Raw genomic sequence first — 13,512 nt, 5'->3', positions numbered from 1 at the left:
TGCTGTGGTGCTGTGGTTACACAGCCTTTCATCTACAGGGAGCCAGGTTTTCCTGTGTCTATTATGAGCATTTATTAATGTATGGACAAAAACAAAATGTCACACTCCTGGCAGTTTCTCCAATAACTAATGTTGCATCTTCTAGCGCTCCCTTGTGGAACATACGTAATCCCACAATATGGGCCATAAACGTTGACGTTGCGTCTCATGTAACTATGGGAACGAGACCTGCTGATATTTTGCAGTGGATCAATTTCACCGTACAGGTGAGAACGTTTGAAAAGTTACATAGTTAATAATGCTAGTTAGCCCTTTTCCTATCTAAATGTACACGTATATATACATGCAAGGTATCTTAGATTGCTAGCTACCTTCCAACTTTTCCCCCCATAAAATCAACTTTTACACGCATTGATTTTTTTGCATTCGCTAACGGTAACGCTTGCTAACAGGTAGCAATGCTGTCAAGAGGTATTTCCTGTTTTTGTATCTTCTCTAATATCTTATCGTGCCCCCCAAAAAGTTCAGCTGTCAAAGATAATGGAGGCCACGACTAAGTTTCTAGCCTTAACTATATTTTATCTGCACAATCTGGCATCCCTTTAAATGAGAGGTTGTGCTCTTTTCCTCATTTATGGCAGGAATTCTTGGGAGTTTTTTTCCCCGAGTTGGGCTCAACATAGGAATATGAAGATGATCTCAGCAAATAGTCGCTAAAGCTTGGAGTTTTGTGGCAGAACTAATGATATAAACCTACAATTATGCCTGCTCCAAAAAGAGATAGTCAACACAGGACCCGTGCAAGAGGCATAGCAAGGCCAAGGGATGGTTCCCTGGATCACAGAGAGAGGAAACATGACTCTATCCCAGCAGCAAATGTGGCCTCTGTTCTCTCACTGCCACCACTGGAGTCTCAGGAGCACCATGCCTCCTCACCAGCCTTCATGTATGAGCCCCAGCCAGGTCGAGCCCTTAGCACTGGAAACCTCTCCCCTGCTCCCACTCCTTTGTCCATGGTGGAGCTCCCTCACCTCGTGGCAGAGGTGGGTCCTGAGCTGGCCATGAGGGAGTCACTGTGGATGGAGGGACCTTGTCTGATCGCTTCAGCGCTGGGGACTGATATCCCTGTCAAAGCTACTCAGGTGTCATTTGAGGAATCTGCTTTGGACAGGTAGGTTAAGCAGTGAGCATGTGTGTTTGCTGCTTCATTTCACTCGTGTTCAAATGTGACATTGGTCTTTCCAAAAAATAAAAAGCACATTCAGATAGCACATTTAGTAGTGTGTCTATTGTTGATTCAGCTTTACAGATCATGGAGACGTGTCCCAGGTAAAGATGGCTGATCAAGACAAGGAGACAGAAGACAGAAAAGATGCCAAGCACAGAGAGCCTCTGACTGGCACAGAGGTGGTGGAAATCTTTGCGAAGAAAAGACATCTGGGAAAGCTTCAGTTTTTCCACTTGCAAGCTGTGAACAATGGCCCATTCAGGTAGTGAACACCATAGCCAAGGTCATAGTGTAATAACAGTGGCTTTGCCAGTCTTCTGTAGCATTCACACTATTTTGCAGATACAATTTGTTCATTGGATGTGTTTTCTTTTTTTTTGTAGACCGTATGACCTTCGTGTGGTCCCCCCCAATAGAGCAGGCACTGAGCACTTCATCTTCTCCCCCTCCTCTGTGCTGCATGTGCAGGATGGATGCAGTGCTGGGCTCCTTTCTCTGGCAGAGTGGCATCGGGAGGCCATACTGTGGAGAGCCTTGCAGGATATCCCATTTTTCAGGGACTATTTACTTCGTAAGGCATTCATCAGGTAGGCTACGATTGCATTCCATATGGCACCCTATTCCCTCCCTTCAGTGCACTACTTTTGACCAAGGCTCATAGGGGACAGACTTTGGAACACATCTTAACTGTCCACATGTATTGTATCATGTCACTTTTTTGGCGAGTTGCAATTCTCTCCCTTCATTAAAACTATTTTCTTTGTCAACTTTATGTTGCTGTTGCGTGTCACAGGTGGCATAGAAGCGTGTGTAAGATCACTCTGCAGAGGAAGGGTGAAGTACTGCAGGGCCTGCTACTCATGGCTGTACCCCAGTTCAGAGACGCTCTCTTTCAATTCTCCAGGTATTCTGCATCACATTATTGTTGCATCCCAAATGACATCCTATTCCCTATTTCGTGCACTACTTTTGACCAGTGCCCATGGCAGAGCCCATGGCAGAGCCCATGGCTCTGGTCAAAATAAATGCACTATATAGGAATAGGGTGCCATTTGGGATGCAGACAATAGTGTTGTACATCAACTTTACAGTCACATGCACATGGGACCTTATTGTTCATTTTGGTCCATGATTAACATTGAAATTGTTTTTTTATTTATGTTGAAATGCACACCGTGTTAAATACTTTTTTCTTGCTGTTTTCAGACTGATTGAAGAACTGAAAGGGGTTCATTGGTTGCCACAGGATGAATGCAAGACCTACACCCTTCTGGACTTCCAGAATGCCCTCATGAAAAAGAACCAGGAGTGCCGCAGGCTTCTTGAGATATTCTTGCAGTATCGTGCTCTCATCCTCAACATGGTTTGTAACTACTATTCTTATCCTTAGACAGAGGAACGCAAATTGACTGCTAGGCCTGACACAGCCAAGAGCTTGGCCTGTTGGCCTCCATCCCTCTCTCTAAAGTGTGTTTGTGTGTGGATATCAGAGGGGTTGGGTACAGCAGAAGACACATTTCCATCTCATATAGATTAATAAAAGACCTTCTTCCAGGTCCAGGAGGACAGCTATGGGGCTCACCAGGAGCTGCAGTTACTTGTTGAACACTCCCAGCTTAGCCAGCGCAGCCAGCCCCTGTACCTCCAGCTGGCTCATCTGAGGGACCTGAGGAAGGAGCTGGGCCGGGCAGAGTACGTCCTGCAGCAGCTGGGAAATATGGCCGCCCTGGCCGATCATATGATCGTGCAGGGTATCGTCACAATCGCCCACCGAGAGGTCACTTCTTTCCTCAACAACGTCATGAAGGTGAAGAGAAAGAAGAACATGAAATAACACAATGGTTGCATCCCAAATGGCACCGTTTTCCATATATAGTGCACTACCTTTGACTAGGGCCCATGGTACAAGTAGTGGATCATGTAGGGAATATGGTGACATTTGGGATTCGCATCATCATGTTAATGACAGGTTTGCCGGTAATGGTATTGATTCCATGTTTCTCGATAGAGAGTGCAGCCACAGCAGGGGAGTCTGTTCCAAGCAGAGCTGATATTCGGAGCAGACGGTCAGCCAACTTTGTTCCCACCCATGCACTTGTTCCAGGAGGTGCTGCGAGGGGCACTGCTGTCAGTCGCAAACTCTGCCCTTCAGGTGAGATCACTCAATTAACCACACACTGAAGGATGGGCTCTGGTCAAAAGTGGTGCACTATATAGGGAATAGGGTGCCATTTGGGATGCAGACATTCAATTAGGTCAAGGTTGTGATTAACTCGGCACAGAATTCCCAGTTATGTGTCCCAGCGAGTCTTACATACTAATGTGGTTTTGCTCTTGTAGGTATTTGACACTTGTAGTTACTGTCTTGATGCCAAGGAGAGTGTGTCTGCCAGCACCTCCCTCACCAGTGCTGCTCAGGAGCTAAGCCCTGACCTGAGCCTGACCTGTACCAGTGGAAGTAATTGTATCACAGGTAATGCTGAACAGGAAAGGAGATTATTTTATCTTCCCAGTTGTACCACAGTCCATCATTTGATAAAATATGTTGTTCATCCTATAACAGGGCTTACCCAGGAAAAATGTCTAATTCATGGTAAACACAAGTTGAAGCACAAAAACAAAAAACAGGCAGAGATATATATTTTCTTATGCTCATCGCCTGTGTTTGTATGTGCATGGTTCTCAGCTTTTGGGGAGAAGGACAGTGAGCCGACTGGTGTCAGCAGCTTCTCCTCCAAGCGGGAGCCTCATTGTGTTCTATCAGCTCCCAGGCTGGTGCTGCCCAAGCTGACCCCTCTGATGGTCCAGGGCCAGAGGCTGAGAGGGCAGTACTACCCCCTGTCCAGTAAACAGCTGGAATGGCAGCTCAGCCTCAATGCTGGGGCTAAGGAGGTCCAGAAAGAGCAAGCCAGGATCTCACAGGTCATTCACACTTTTTGCCATCCATCTGAATGGATCCCTGAAAAGCTCTACAATGATGCACTCACTATCCTTTCATCATGTTTGGTTTCTGAATAATGGATTGTTTGTTGATTCTCCCTTGACCCACAGGAGGCTGGGCTTGAGATCCAGCAGCTGTGTGAGGGACTCTCCTGGTTGGTTGACATTCATCTGTTTACCAGCCAATGGAGTCCAGCTTCTCTGGAGACCATGAGGGGCATGCCTGCCTTACGCTACGAGGAGCACATTCAGAAGGTGCGCTTCTGGACTGACAGGGTGCGCACAGTGCCCCCCTCTCTCACTACCTCCAACAAGCTGCTCATTGTCACCTGCTCCCACATCCAGGAGAAGATAGGTGTGTGGGTGTGGTTGTTTGTGGGTGTGCTGGTGTTTTTTGGTTGCATGTGCTGTGTGACTTTAGGCCAACTTAGTTACTGCATGTGTGTGATGTGCGTACGAGTGTGTGACGGTGTTTTACTGGTATGACTGGGGACCTTTTGTTATGATTGTGAGGCCCTGCACATCGGCCCTAGTCAAAGTATTGCCCTGAATAGGGTGCCATTTGGGAAGAATCCTGAATGTGTGGTTTTGTTTCTCCACGCAGGGCCTCTGTTGAACTCCATAGAGGAGGATGTGTTGACTCTGTTGAATGAGGAGCTGAAGCTGCGCTCAGAGAACTTGATATTAGAACTGAAGAGAGCTGTGGAAGGTCTTAGGGTCGAACCCACAGATTTCAACGACTTCACCCACTATGCCAGCATGGTATTGCCTACACATGCACCTTTCTGTAGTTATTACTGTGCATAGTCATCTAATAATTATTTTCTTCCTTTAATCAATAGTGTATATTTTATCGACCCCATTGGATTTCTTCCCTCAGGTGAAACGCTGTGCGAAAATGTCTGATGACATGCAACATCAACTAGAGTACCTACACTCTCTCCAGGAAACCGTTCGAACCAACTACAGACAGATGACACCAGATGAGCTGTTGTTGGAGGAACAGGTTTTAAACACATAGCTTTTGATATGTCTGAATCATTTCCTTGTACCTATTTTGAGTCATCACAAGAAGAGCTACCTACAGATACTGTTGTTTTTATTGCTTTATTCATATAGATATCGCAGTGCATTTCCAAATGTTGTGTGTTTATCCACCCCTCCCCCTGTATTTAGATGCTGGACCTGTGGGACATTTTTGTTCCTCTCCTGAAGCAGGGAGCAGATACAGTGTGCCAGCGTCTTCCCTCCATGGCTGACACCCTGGACAACACCTTCTCCTCCCTGGCCCACGACCTGGACGAGATGGTGACCAAAGCCACCTCTGGACCATATCTGGACCCCACTCAGAATGCTGCTCAGATGCTCAACAAGCTCAAGATCATGTGCAGACAGGTGTATGCTGTCTCTGCTCGCCTGACAGAGCTCAGCAGGACAAGTAAAAGTCTCAGAGGTGAGATGAGAGAGGGACTGAAGGATGGTGCCTGCCTTGTGTTTACATCGCTCCTTCCTCACTCTCTTATCTGTGTTCCCTCTGTAGGAAACCCTCTGGATTTGACTTTTGTAACCACAGCCAAGCAGAAGATGGAAGCTCGCAAAGGACTGTGGGAGCTGATGACTGTATCCACCTCCCAGATCCAAGAGTGGAGGCTGCTGCTCTTCAGCAAGGTGTCTGTCTGGTTGCTCTATTCTAATAGCCTCTAGGTTGATTAACAACATACTAATACTAATAATAAGTGATAGCAGGAATCTAGTATGCTTATTGAAATAGAAAATGGCGCCGATATAGGACAGCCGTGCTTCTAGACCCTAGGCAACTTTGCAGTATTGTTTTTTTGTTATTACATACAGCCGGGAATAGCTTTTGCATATCAGAGTGGCGGTAACTCACCAGTATTACGACCAGGAATACGACTCTCCCGAATCGGATCCTTTGTTCGTACGCCCGAGGGCAATTGAACTGATTCCAGAGGCTGATCCAAACACAGCTGGCGGAGAAGAGGTATTCGGAGAGGACTTATAGACCGACTCAGGAGGCGCACACACCACCCACTGCTTCTGAGTATATTACTCGCTAATGTTCAGTCCCTGGATAATAAAGTTGACGAGCTCAGGGCGAAGATTTCCTTCCAGAGAGACATCAGGGATTGTAACATACTGTTTCACAGAAACATGGCTCTCTCGGGATATACTGTCTATGTGTCCGTCCAACCAGTTGGGTTCTCAGTTCATCGCGCAGACAGGAATAAATATCTCTCCGGGAAGAAGAAGGGCGGAGGTGTATGTTTCATGATTAACTACTCATGGTGTGATTGTGAGGTATTCTAGGTTGGGTGAACAAAAATACTTCATGTATGTTATCACAATCAAATGCCAACCATATTACCTCCCAAGAAAATTCTCTTCAGTTATAGTCACAGTCGTGTATATTCCTCCTCAAGCCATTACCACAATGGCCCTCAAATAATTTCACGGGACTTTATGCAAACTGGAAACCACATATCCTCAGGCCTCATTTAATTGTAGCATGGGATTTTAACATAGAACTTTGGTAGCGTTTTCCTCAAATTTGCTATCAACACTGACTGTAGTACTCTCGCTACTAAAACACTCGACTACTGCTACTCCAACTTCCGGGATGCCTACAAGGCCCTCCCCCGCCCTCCCTTCGGCGAATCTGATCACGACTCCATTTTGCTCCTCCCATCCTATAGGCAGAAACTCAAACAGGAAGTACTCATGCTAAGGACTATTCAATGCTGGTCTGACCAATCGGAATCCATGCTTCAAGATTGTTTTGATCACGCGGACTGGGATATGTTCCGGGTAGCCTAAGAGAATAACATTGACGAATACACTGATACGGTGACTAAGTTTAACAGGAAGTGTATAGGAAATGTTGTACCCACTGTTAATATTAAAACCTACCCTAACCAGAAACCGTGGATTGATGATAGCATTTGCGCAAAACTGAAAATGCGAACCACAGCATTTATCCATTGCAAGGTGACTGGGAATATTGCAGAATACAGTGTAGTTATTTCCTTTTGTAAGGCAATCAAACAGGCAAAACATCAGTATAGAGACAAAGGAGTTGCAATTCAATAGCTTAGACACGAGATGTATGTTGCAGGGTATACAGACAATCATGGACTACAGAGGGAAAACCAGCCATGTCGCAGACACCGATGTCTTTCTTTCGGACAAGCTAAACACCTTCTTCACTCGCTTTGAGGATAACACAGTGCCACCGACATGGCCCGCTACCAAGGACTGTGGGCTCTCCTTCTCCGTGACCGACATGAGTAAGACATTTAAGAGTGTTAACCATGCAAGGCATGCACAGATCAGCTGGCTGGAGTGTTTACGGACATATTCAATCTCTCCCTTTCTCAGTCTGCTGTCCCCACATGCTTCAAGATGGACACAATTTTTCCTGTACCCAAGAAAACAAAGGTAACTAAACTAGATGACTATTGTCCCATAGCACTCACTTCTGTCATCATGAAGTGCTTTGAGAGACTAGTTAAGGATCAAATCACCTCTATCTTACCTAACACCGTAGACCCACTTCAATTTTCTTACAACCCCAATAGAGCGACAGACGATGCAATTGCCATCGCACTGCACACTGCCCTATCCCATCTGGACAAGAAGAATACCTATGTAAGAATGATGTTCATTGACTACTCAGCATTCAACACCATAGTACCCTCCAAGATCATCATTAAGCTTGAGGCCCTGGGTCTGAACCCCGCCCTGTGCAACTGGGTCCTGGACTTCGACGGGCTGCCCCCCCCCCCAGGTGGTGAAGGTAGGAAACAACACTTCCCCTTCACTGATCCTCAACACTGGGGCCCCACAAGGGTGCCTGCTCAGCCCCCTCCTGCACTCCCTGTTCACCCATGACTGCGTGGCCAAGCACACCTCCAACTCAATCATCAAGTTTGCAGATGACAAAACAGTAGTAGGCTTGATTACCAACAATGACGAGACAGCCTACAGGAAGGAGGTGAAGGCCCTGGGAGTGTGGTGCCAGGAAAATAACCTTCCACTCAAAGTCAACAGACTTCAGGAAACAGTTAGAGGGAGCACCTCCCTATCCACATCGACAGGACCGCAGTGGAGAAAGTGTGAAGCTTCAAGTTCCTCGGCGTACACATCACTGACAAACTGAAATGGTCCCGCACACTGTGTGGCGAAGAAGGCGCAACAGCGCCTCTTCAACCTCAGGAGGCTGAAGAAATTTGGCTTGGCAACTTAACCCTCAAACTTTTACAGATGCACAATTAAGAGCATCCTGTCCGACTGTATCACCGCCTGGTAATGGCAACTGCACTGCTCGCAACCGCAGGGCTCCCCAGAGGGTGGTACGGTCTGTCCAACGTATCACCGGGGGCAAACTACATGCCCTACAGGACACCTACAGCACCCGATGTCACAGGAAGGCCAAAAAGATCATCAAGGACAACAACCACCCAAGGACTTGAGTTCATGTATGTTATCACAATCCTGGATCTCTGTAACAGACAGTTGGTCAGGTTCTTGAAAGTCTGTCACACAATGTCACATTTTCTAGACTTTCCTGGGTGTTGGCAAAAGCAACATGGCCGTCTCCATCTGGACATTCTACTTCCTCCTCAACACACAGTCAACCAGAGATTTGTTAATGTCAGAGTCAGTCAATGTCATGTCAAGTCCCTCAAGGCGTGATGGTAACTAGGCTGTTCATATCATCTTCTGGACATTCAACTTCCTCTATATCCATACCACACAGATGTCTTGGCAGGGCTTCTGTAGGGTCAGTTTCACTCAATAGCATCTCCCTGGCAACATGGCTGGTCATGTAATTTGGGTATTTAAAAAAAATAAATGTATGTTTCATTTGCCTGCCTGCCCGCCCTTTTGTGCAGGCTGCTTCCTCCTTTATCCCCAAGCAATCCCTGGCTTAACGATTCCCAGTGTTGCCTCGTTTGGACAGGAAGTCCATATAAGGCTTGGGGTGGAGCCAGCTACCTGCAAGATATCTTTCCTCAATTACCACCCCCCTCACCTCTCCCTGCCATCTGCCACAACATAGACTTGCAATCACTGGCCACTTTAATAGTGTTTACATATTTTGCATTGCTTATCTCATATGCATATGCATCTACTGTATCTTACTCTATGCCACTTTGACATTGCTCATCCAAATATTTATATATTGTTAATTCCATTCCTTCACTTTAGTTTTGCTTGTATTGTTGTGAAATTGTTAGATATTACTTGATAGATATTACTGCACTGTTGGAGCTAGAAACGCAAGCATTTCTCTACACCCACAATAACATCTGCTAAACACATGTATGTGACCAATAACATTTTATATGAATCTGATATGGGAAAGACTAATATTTTCACCTACTGTTAATTTGATGTTAATGTGAGTCTACTTGCAAGAATTGTGATGTGTTAGTTTTTTCCTACTAAACTTAGCTGAATACACTGACTAATTAGATCTGAATAAGAGCATCTGCTAAATGACAAAAATGTAAAAATATAAATGTTTGGTGTCAGTTTGTTGTGTCGAGAGCCCAGGAGAAGGTGGATGAGTGGCTGCAGCAGGCGGTATCCCTGGCCAGGACCATCCCTTCCCGAGATGCTGTGCTGCAGGAGACCCTGGGGATCCTTGAGCGTTTCAACCAGCAGCTCCCTGTGCTGGCCAAACTCAGCAGCCCCACACTCAAACACAAACACTGGAGGAACATCTTCAAAGGTTAGACCAGTGCTTCTGCAGTAGTGTGGTGTAGTAACAAATCCCCACCTCGGGACCCATGGGACCTCCGCAGGTTTTAAAGCTCATTTCCTGCAGTTGTGATTTGAGTGACTCAAACATTACAACAAAATCAATGGACAAAACAATCTAGCTAAACATTACCAGACATGGGCTAGTTGATCAACTGGACATTGCTGGCAAGTTATAAATAGCTCTAAGGTCTGAAATGACTGACATGACAGGAAAACTACTGATAAACTACCCAATGTCAAAATTGTACTTTCAAGAGTAAGTTGGAAGCTCAGCAGAGTTCCTGAATTTGAAAAGCCTCACTGAGTCAACATGGGTCAGCATCCCTGTGGAACACCTTCTAGTGTACATTCAGTGTAGCGCATTACTTTTGACTAGAGCCTAAAGCCCTAAAGGCTCTGGTCAAAACTGGTGCTATTTGAGACACAATGATGAATGACACATGATGAAAAGCAATCATCTTTACAACATGATTTACATACCATACTTCTGTCTCCTCTTCTAGGTATGGGGTTACTTTATGCACCAGAGTGGAACCTCACTGTAGCTGACCTGATGTCCAAGAAGCTGAGAGAGCACCAGAATAAAATCAGCAAGGTGAAAACAGAAAATCCATTTAGCACATTCAAAAGAAGGGCATTATATAGGGAATAGGGTGCCATTTGGGATGCAGTCTTACTCCAGGGTAACTTAACTCTCTCTTTGGGACTTTGTCAGATTTGCCAGGAGGCTAAGGCAGAGGCGGACATGGAGCAGGCCTTCAGGAAGCTTCAGAGACGCTGGGAGGGGGCACTGTTCCGACTGGCCAAGTTCATTGTTACTGTTTGGCAGGAAGATAAACCACAGCTTGGTGCCACACGGAGAAAGAAGCCCACTAATGGCCTGGTCTCAAACTACCAAACACCCATACAGCACTCTCGTGACAGTGGCACCTTCACCATCATTGGTGAGATTGAACGGGGAGAAAGGAGTGTTTTTTTGTGTTAATAATAAGTAACATTTCTGAGACCACCTTTTTATATTATATTTTCTCATTTAAATCACCTTTGTTTCAGATATTGTCATTGTTGCTGTTAAAAGAATAAGTCAAGTTCAAATCAAATTTATTTATATAGCCCTTCATACATCAGCTGATATCTCAAAGTGCTGTACAGAAACCCAGCCTAAAACCCCAAACAGCAAGCAATGCAGGTGTAGAAGCACGGTGGCTAGGAAAAAATCCCTAGAAAGGCCAAAACCTAGGAAGAAACCTAGGGAGGAACCAGGCTATGAGGGGTGGCCAGTCCTCTTCTGGCTGTGCCGGGTGGGAACAGAACATGGCCAAGATGTTCAAATGTTCATAAATGACCAGCATGGTCAAATAATAATATCACAGTAGTTGTCGAGCGTACAGCAAGTCAACACCTCAGGAGTAAATGTCTGTTGGCTTTTCATAGCCAATCATTAAGAGTATCTCTACCGCTCCTGCTGTCTCTAGAGAGTTGAAAACAGCAGGTCTGGGACAGGTAGCACATCCGGTGAACAGGTCAGGGTTCTATAGCCGCAGGCAGAACAGTTGAAACTGGAGCAGCAGCACGGCCAGGTGGGCTGGGGACAGCAAGGAGTCATCATGCCAGGTAGTCCTGAGGCATGGTCCTAGGGCTCAGGTCCTCCAAGAGAGAGAAAGATAGAGAGAGCATACTTAAATTCACACAGGACACCAGATAAGACAGGAGAAGTACTCCAGATATAACAAACTGACCCTAGCACCCTGACACACACTACTGCAACATAAATACTGGAGGCTGAGACAGGAGGGGTCAGGAGACACTGTGGCCCCATCCGATGATACCCCCGGACAGGGCCAAACAGGAAGGATATAACCCCACCCACTTTGCCAAAGCACAGCCCCCACACCACTAGAGAGATATCTTCAACCACCAACTTACCATCCTGAGACAAGGCCGAGTATAGCCCACTAAGATCTCCGCCACGGCTGAACCCAAGGGGGGGCGCCAACCCAGTCAGGAAGATTACGTCAGTGACTCAACCCACTCAAGTGATGCACCCCTCCTAGGGACGGCATGAAAGAGCACCAGTAAGCCAGTGACTCAGCCCCTGTAATAGGGTTAGAGGCAGAGAATCCAAGTAGAGAGAGGGGAGCCTTTGTTCACCTTCACACTGCTGGGCCAGACTACACTCAATCATAGGACCTACTGAAGAGATGAGTCTTCAGTAAAGACTTAAAGGTTGAGACCAAGTCTGTGTCTCTCACATAGGTAGGCAGACCATTCCATAAAAATGGAGCTCTATCGGAGAAAGCCTTGCCTCCAGCTGTTTGCTTAGAAATTCTAGGGACAATTAGGAGGCCTGCATCTTGTGACCATAGCGTACGTTATGTGTAGGTATGTACGGCAGGACCAAATCAGAAAGATAGGTAGGAGCAAGCCCATGTAATGCTTTGTAGGTTAGCAGTAAAACCTTGAAATCAGCCCTTTGACTTAACAGGAAGTCAGTGTAGGGAGGTTAGCACTGGAGTAATATGATCACATTTTTTTGTTCTAGTCAGGATTCTAGCATCCGTATTTAGCACTAACTGAAGTTTATTTAGTGCTTTATCCGGGTAGCCGGAAAGTAAAGCATTGCAGTAGTCTAACCTAGAAGTAACAAAAGCATGGATACATTTTTATGCAGCATTTTTGGACAAAGTTGTCCTTAAAACAGTCTTGATATATTCGTCAAAAGAGAGATCAGGGTCCAGAGTAACGCCAAGGTCCTTCACAGTTTTATTTGAGACGACTGTACAACCATTAAGATTAATTGTCAGATTCAACAGAAGAACAGAAGAACAAAAAGCCTCTTTGTTTCTTGGGACCTAAACAAGCATCTCTGTTTTGTCCGAGTTTAAAAGTAGAGCAGCCATCCACTTCCTTATGTCTGAAACACAGGCTTCTAGCGAGGGCAATTTTGGGGCTTCACCATGTTTCATTGAAATAAACAGCTGTGTGTCATCCGCATAGCAGTGAAAGTTAACATTATGTTTTCGAATGACATCCCCAAGAGGTAAAATATAGTGAAAACAATAGTGGTCCTAAAACGCAACCTTGAGGAACACCGAAATTTACAGTTGATTTGTCAGAGGACAAACCATTCACAGAGACAAACTGATATCTTTCCGACAGATAAGATCTAAACCAGGCCAGAACTTGTCCGTGTAGACCAATTTGGGTTTCCAATCTCTCCAAAAGAATGTGGTGATCGATGGTATCAAAAGCAGCACTAAGGTCTAGGAGCACGAGGACAGATGCAGAGCCTTGGTCTGACGCCATTAAAAGGTCATTTACCACCTTCACAAGTGCAGTCTCAGTGCTATGATGGGGTCTAAAACCAGACTGAAGCATTTCGTATACATTGTTTGTCTTCAGGAAGGCAGTGAGATGCTGCGCAACATCTTTTTCAAAACATTTTGAGAGAAATGGAAGATTTGATATAGGCCGATAGTTTCAAAAAATATTTTCTGGGTCAAGGTTTGGCTTTTTCAAGAGAGGTTTTATTACTGCCAGTGAGTTTGGTACACATC

General features: G+C 45.7%; 1 protein-coding gene across 1 annotated transcript in view; it reads left to right on the top strand.

Annotated features, from left to right (window-relative positions):
• Positions 1 to 624: 624 nt before the first annotated feature.
• Positions 625 to 13,512, top strand: part of dnhd1 (dynein heavy chain domain 1) — a 46,796-nt gene continuing 33,908 nt past the window's right edge. Inside the window, exons 1-17 of the mRNA XM_031791428.1 lie at positions 625 to 1,171; positions 1,302 to 1,490; positions 1,612 to 1,815; positions 2,022 to 2,132; positions 2,435 to 2,591; positions 2,784 to 3,035; positions 3,237 to 3,380; positions 3,569 to 3,701; positions 3,915 to 4,150; positions 4,280 to 4,523; positions 4,773 to 4,930; positions 5,049 to 5,174; positions 5,345 to 5,621; positions 5,709 to 5,836; positions 9,725 to 9,923; positions 10,459 to 10,550; positions 10,671 to 10,899. Of these exons, the coding sequence (XP_031647288.1) occupies positions 762 to 1,171; positions 1,302 to 1,490; positions 1,612 to 1,815; positions 2,022 to 2,132; positions 2,435 to 2,591; positions 2,784 to 3,035; positions 3,237 to 3,380; positions 3,569 to 3,701; positions 3,915 to 4,150; positions 4,280 to 4,523; positions 4,773 to 4,930; positions 5,049 to 5,174; positions 5,345 to 5,621; positions 5,709 to 5,836; positions 9,725 to 9,923; positions 10,459 to 10,550; positions 10,671 to 10,899 (3,289 nt within the window). The 5' untranslated portion in view covers positions 625 to 761. The remainder of the gene's footprint in view (positions 1,172 to 1,301; positions 1,491 to 1,611; positions 1,816 to 2,021; positions 2,133 to 2,434; positions 2,592 to 2,783; positions 3,036 to 3,236; positions 3,381 to 3,568; positions 3,702 to 3,914; positions 4,151 to 4,279; positions 4,524 to 4,772; positions 4,931 to 5,048; positions 5,175 to 5,344; positions 5,622 to 5,708; positions 5,837 to 9,724; positions 9,924 to 10,458; positions 10,551 to 10,670; positions 10,900 to 13,512) is intronic.

The sequence above is a fragment of the Oncorhynchus kisutch genome, linkage group LG15 (assembly GCF_002021735.2).
Source record: "Oncorhynchus kisutch isolate 150728-3 linkage group LG15, Okis_V2, whole genome shotgun sequence".
NCBI lineage: Eukaryota > Metazoa > Chordata > Actinopteri > Salmoniformes > Salmonidae > Oncorhynchus > Oncorhynchus kisutch.
The sequence above is the reverse complement of the archived record's forward strand: the minus strand, read 5'-3'. Positions and strand labels throughout refer to the sequence as shown.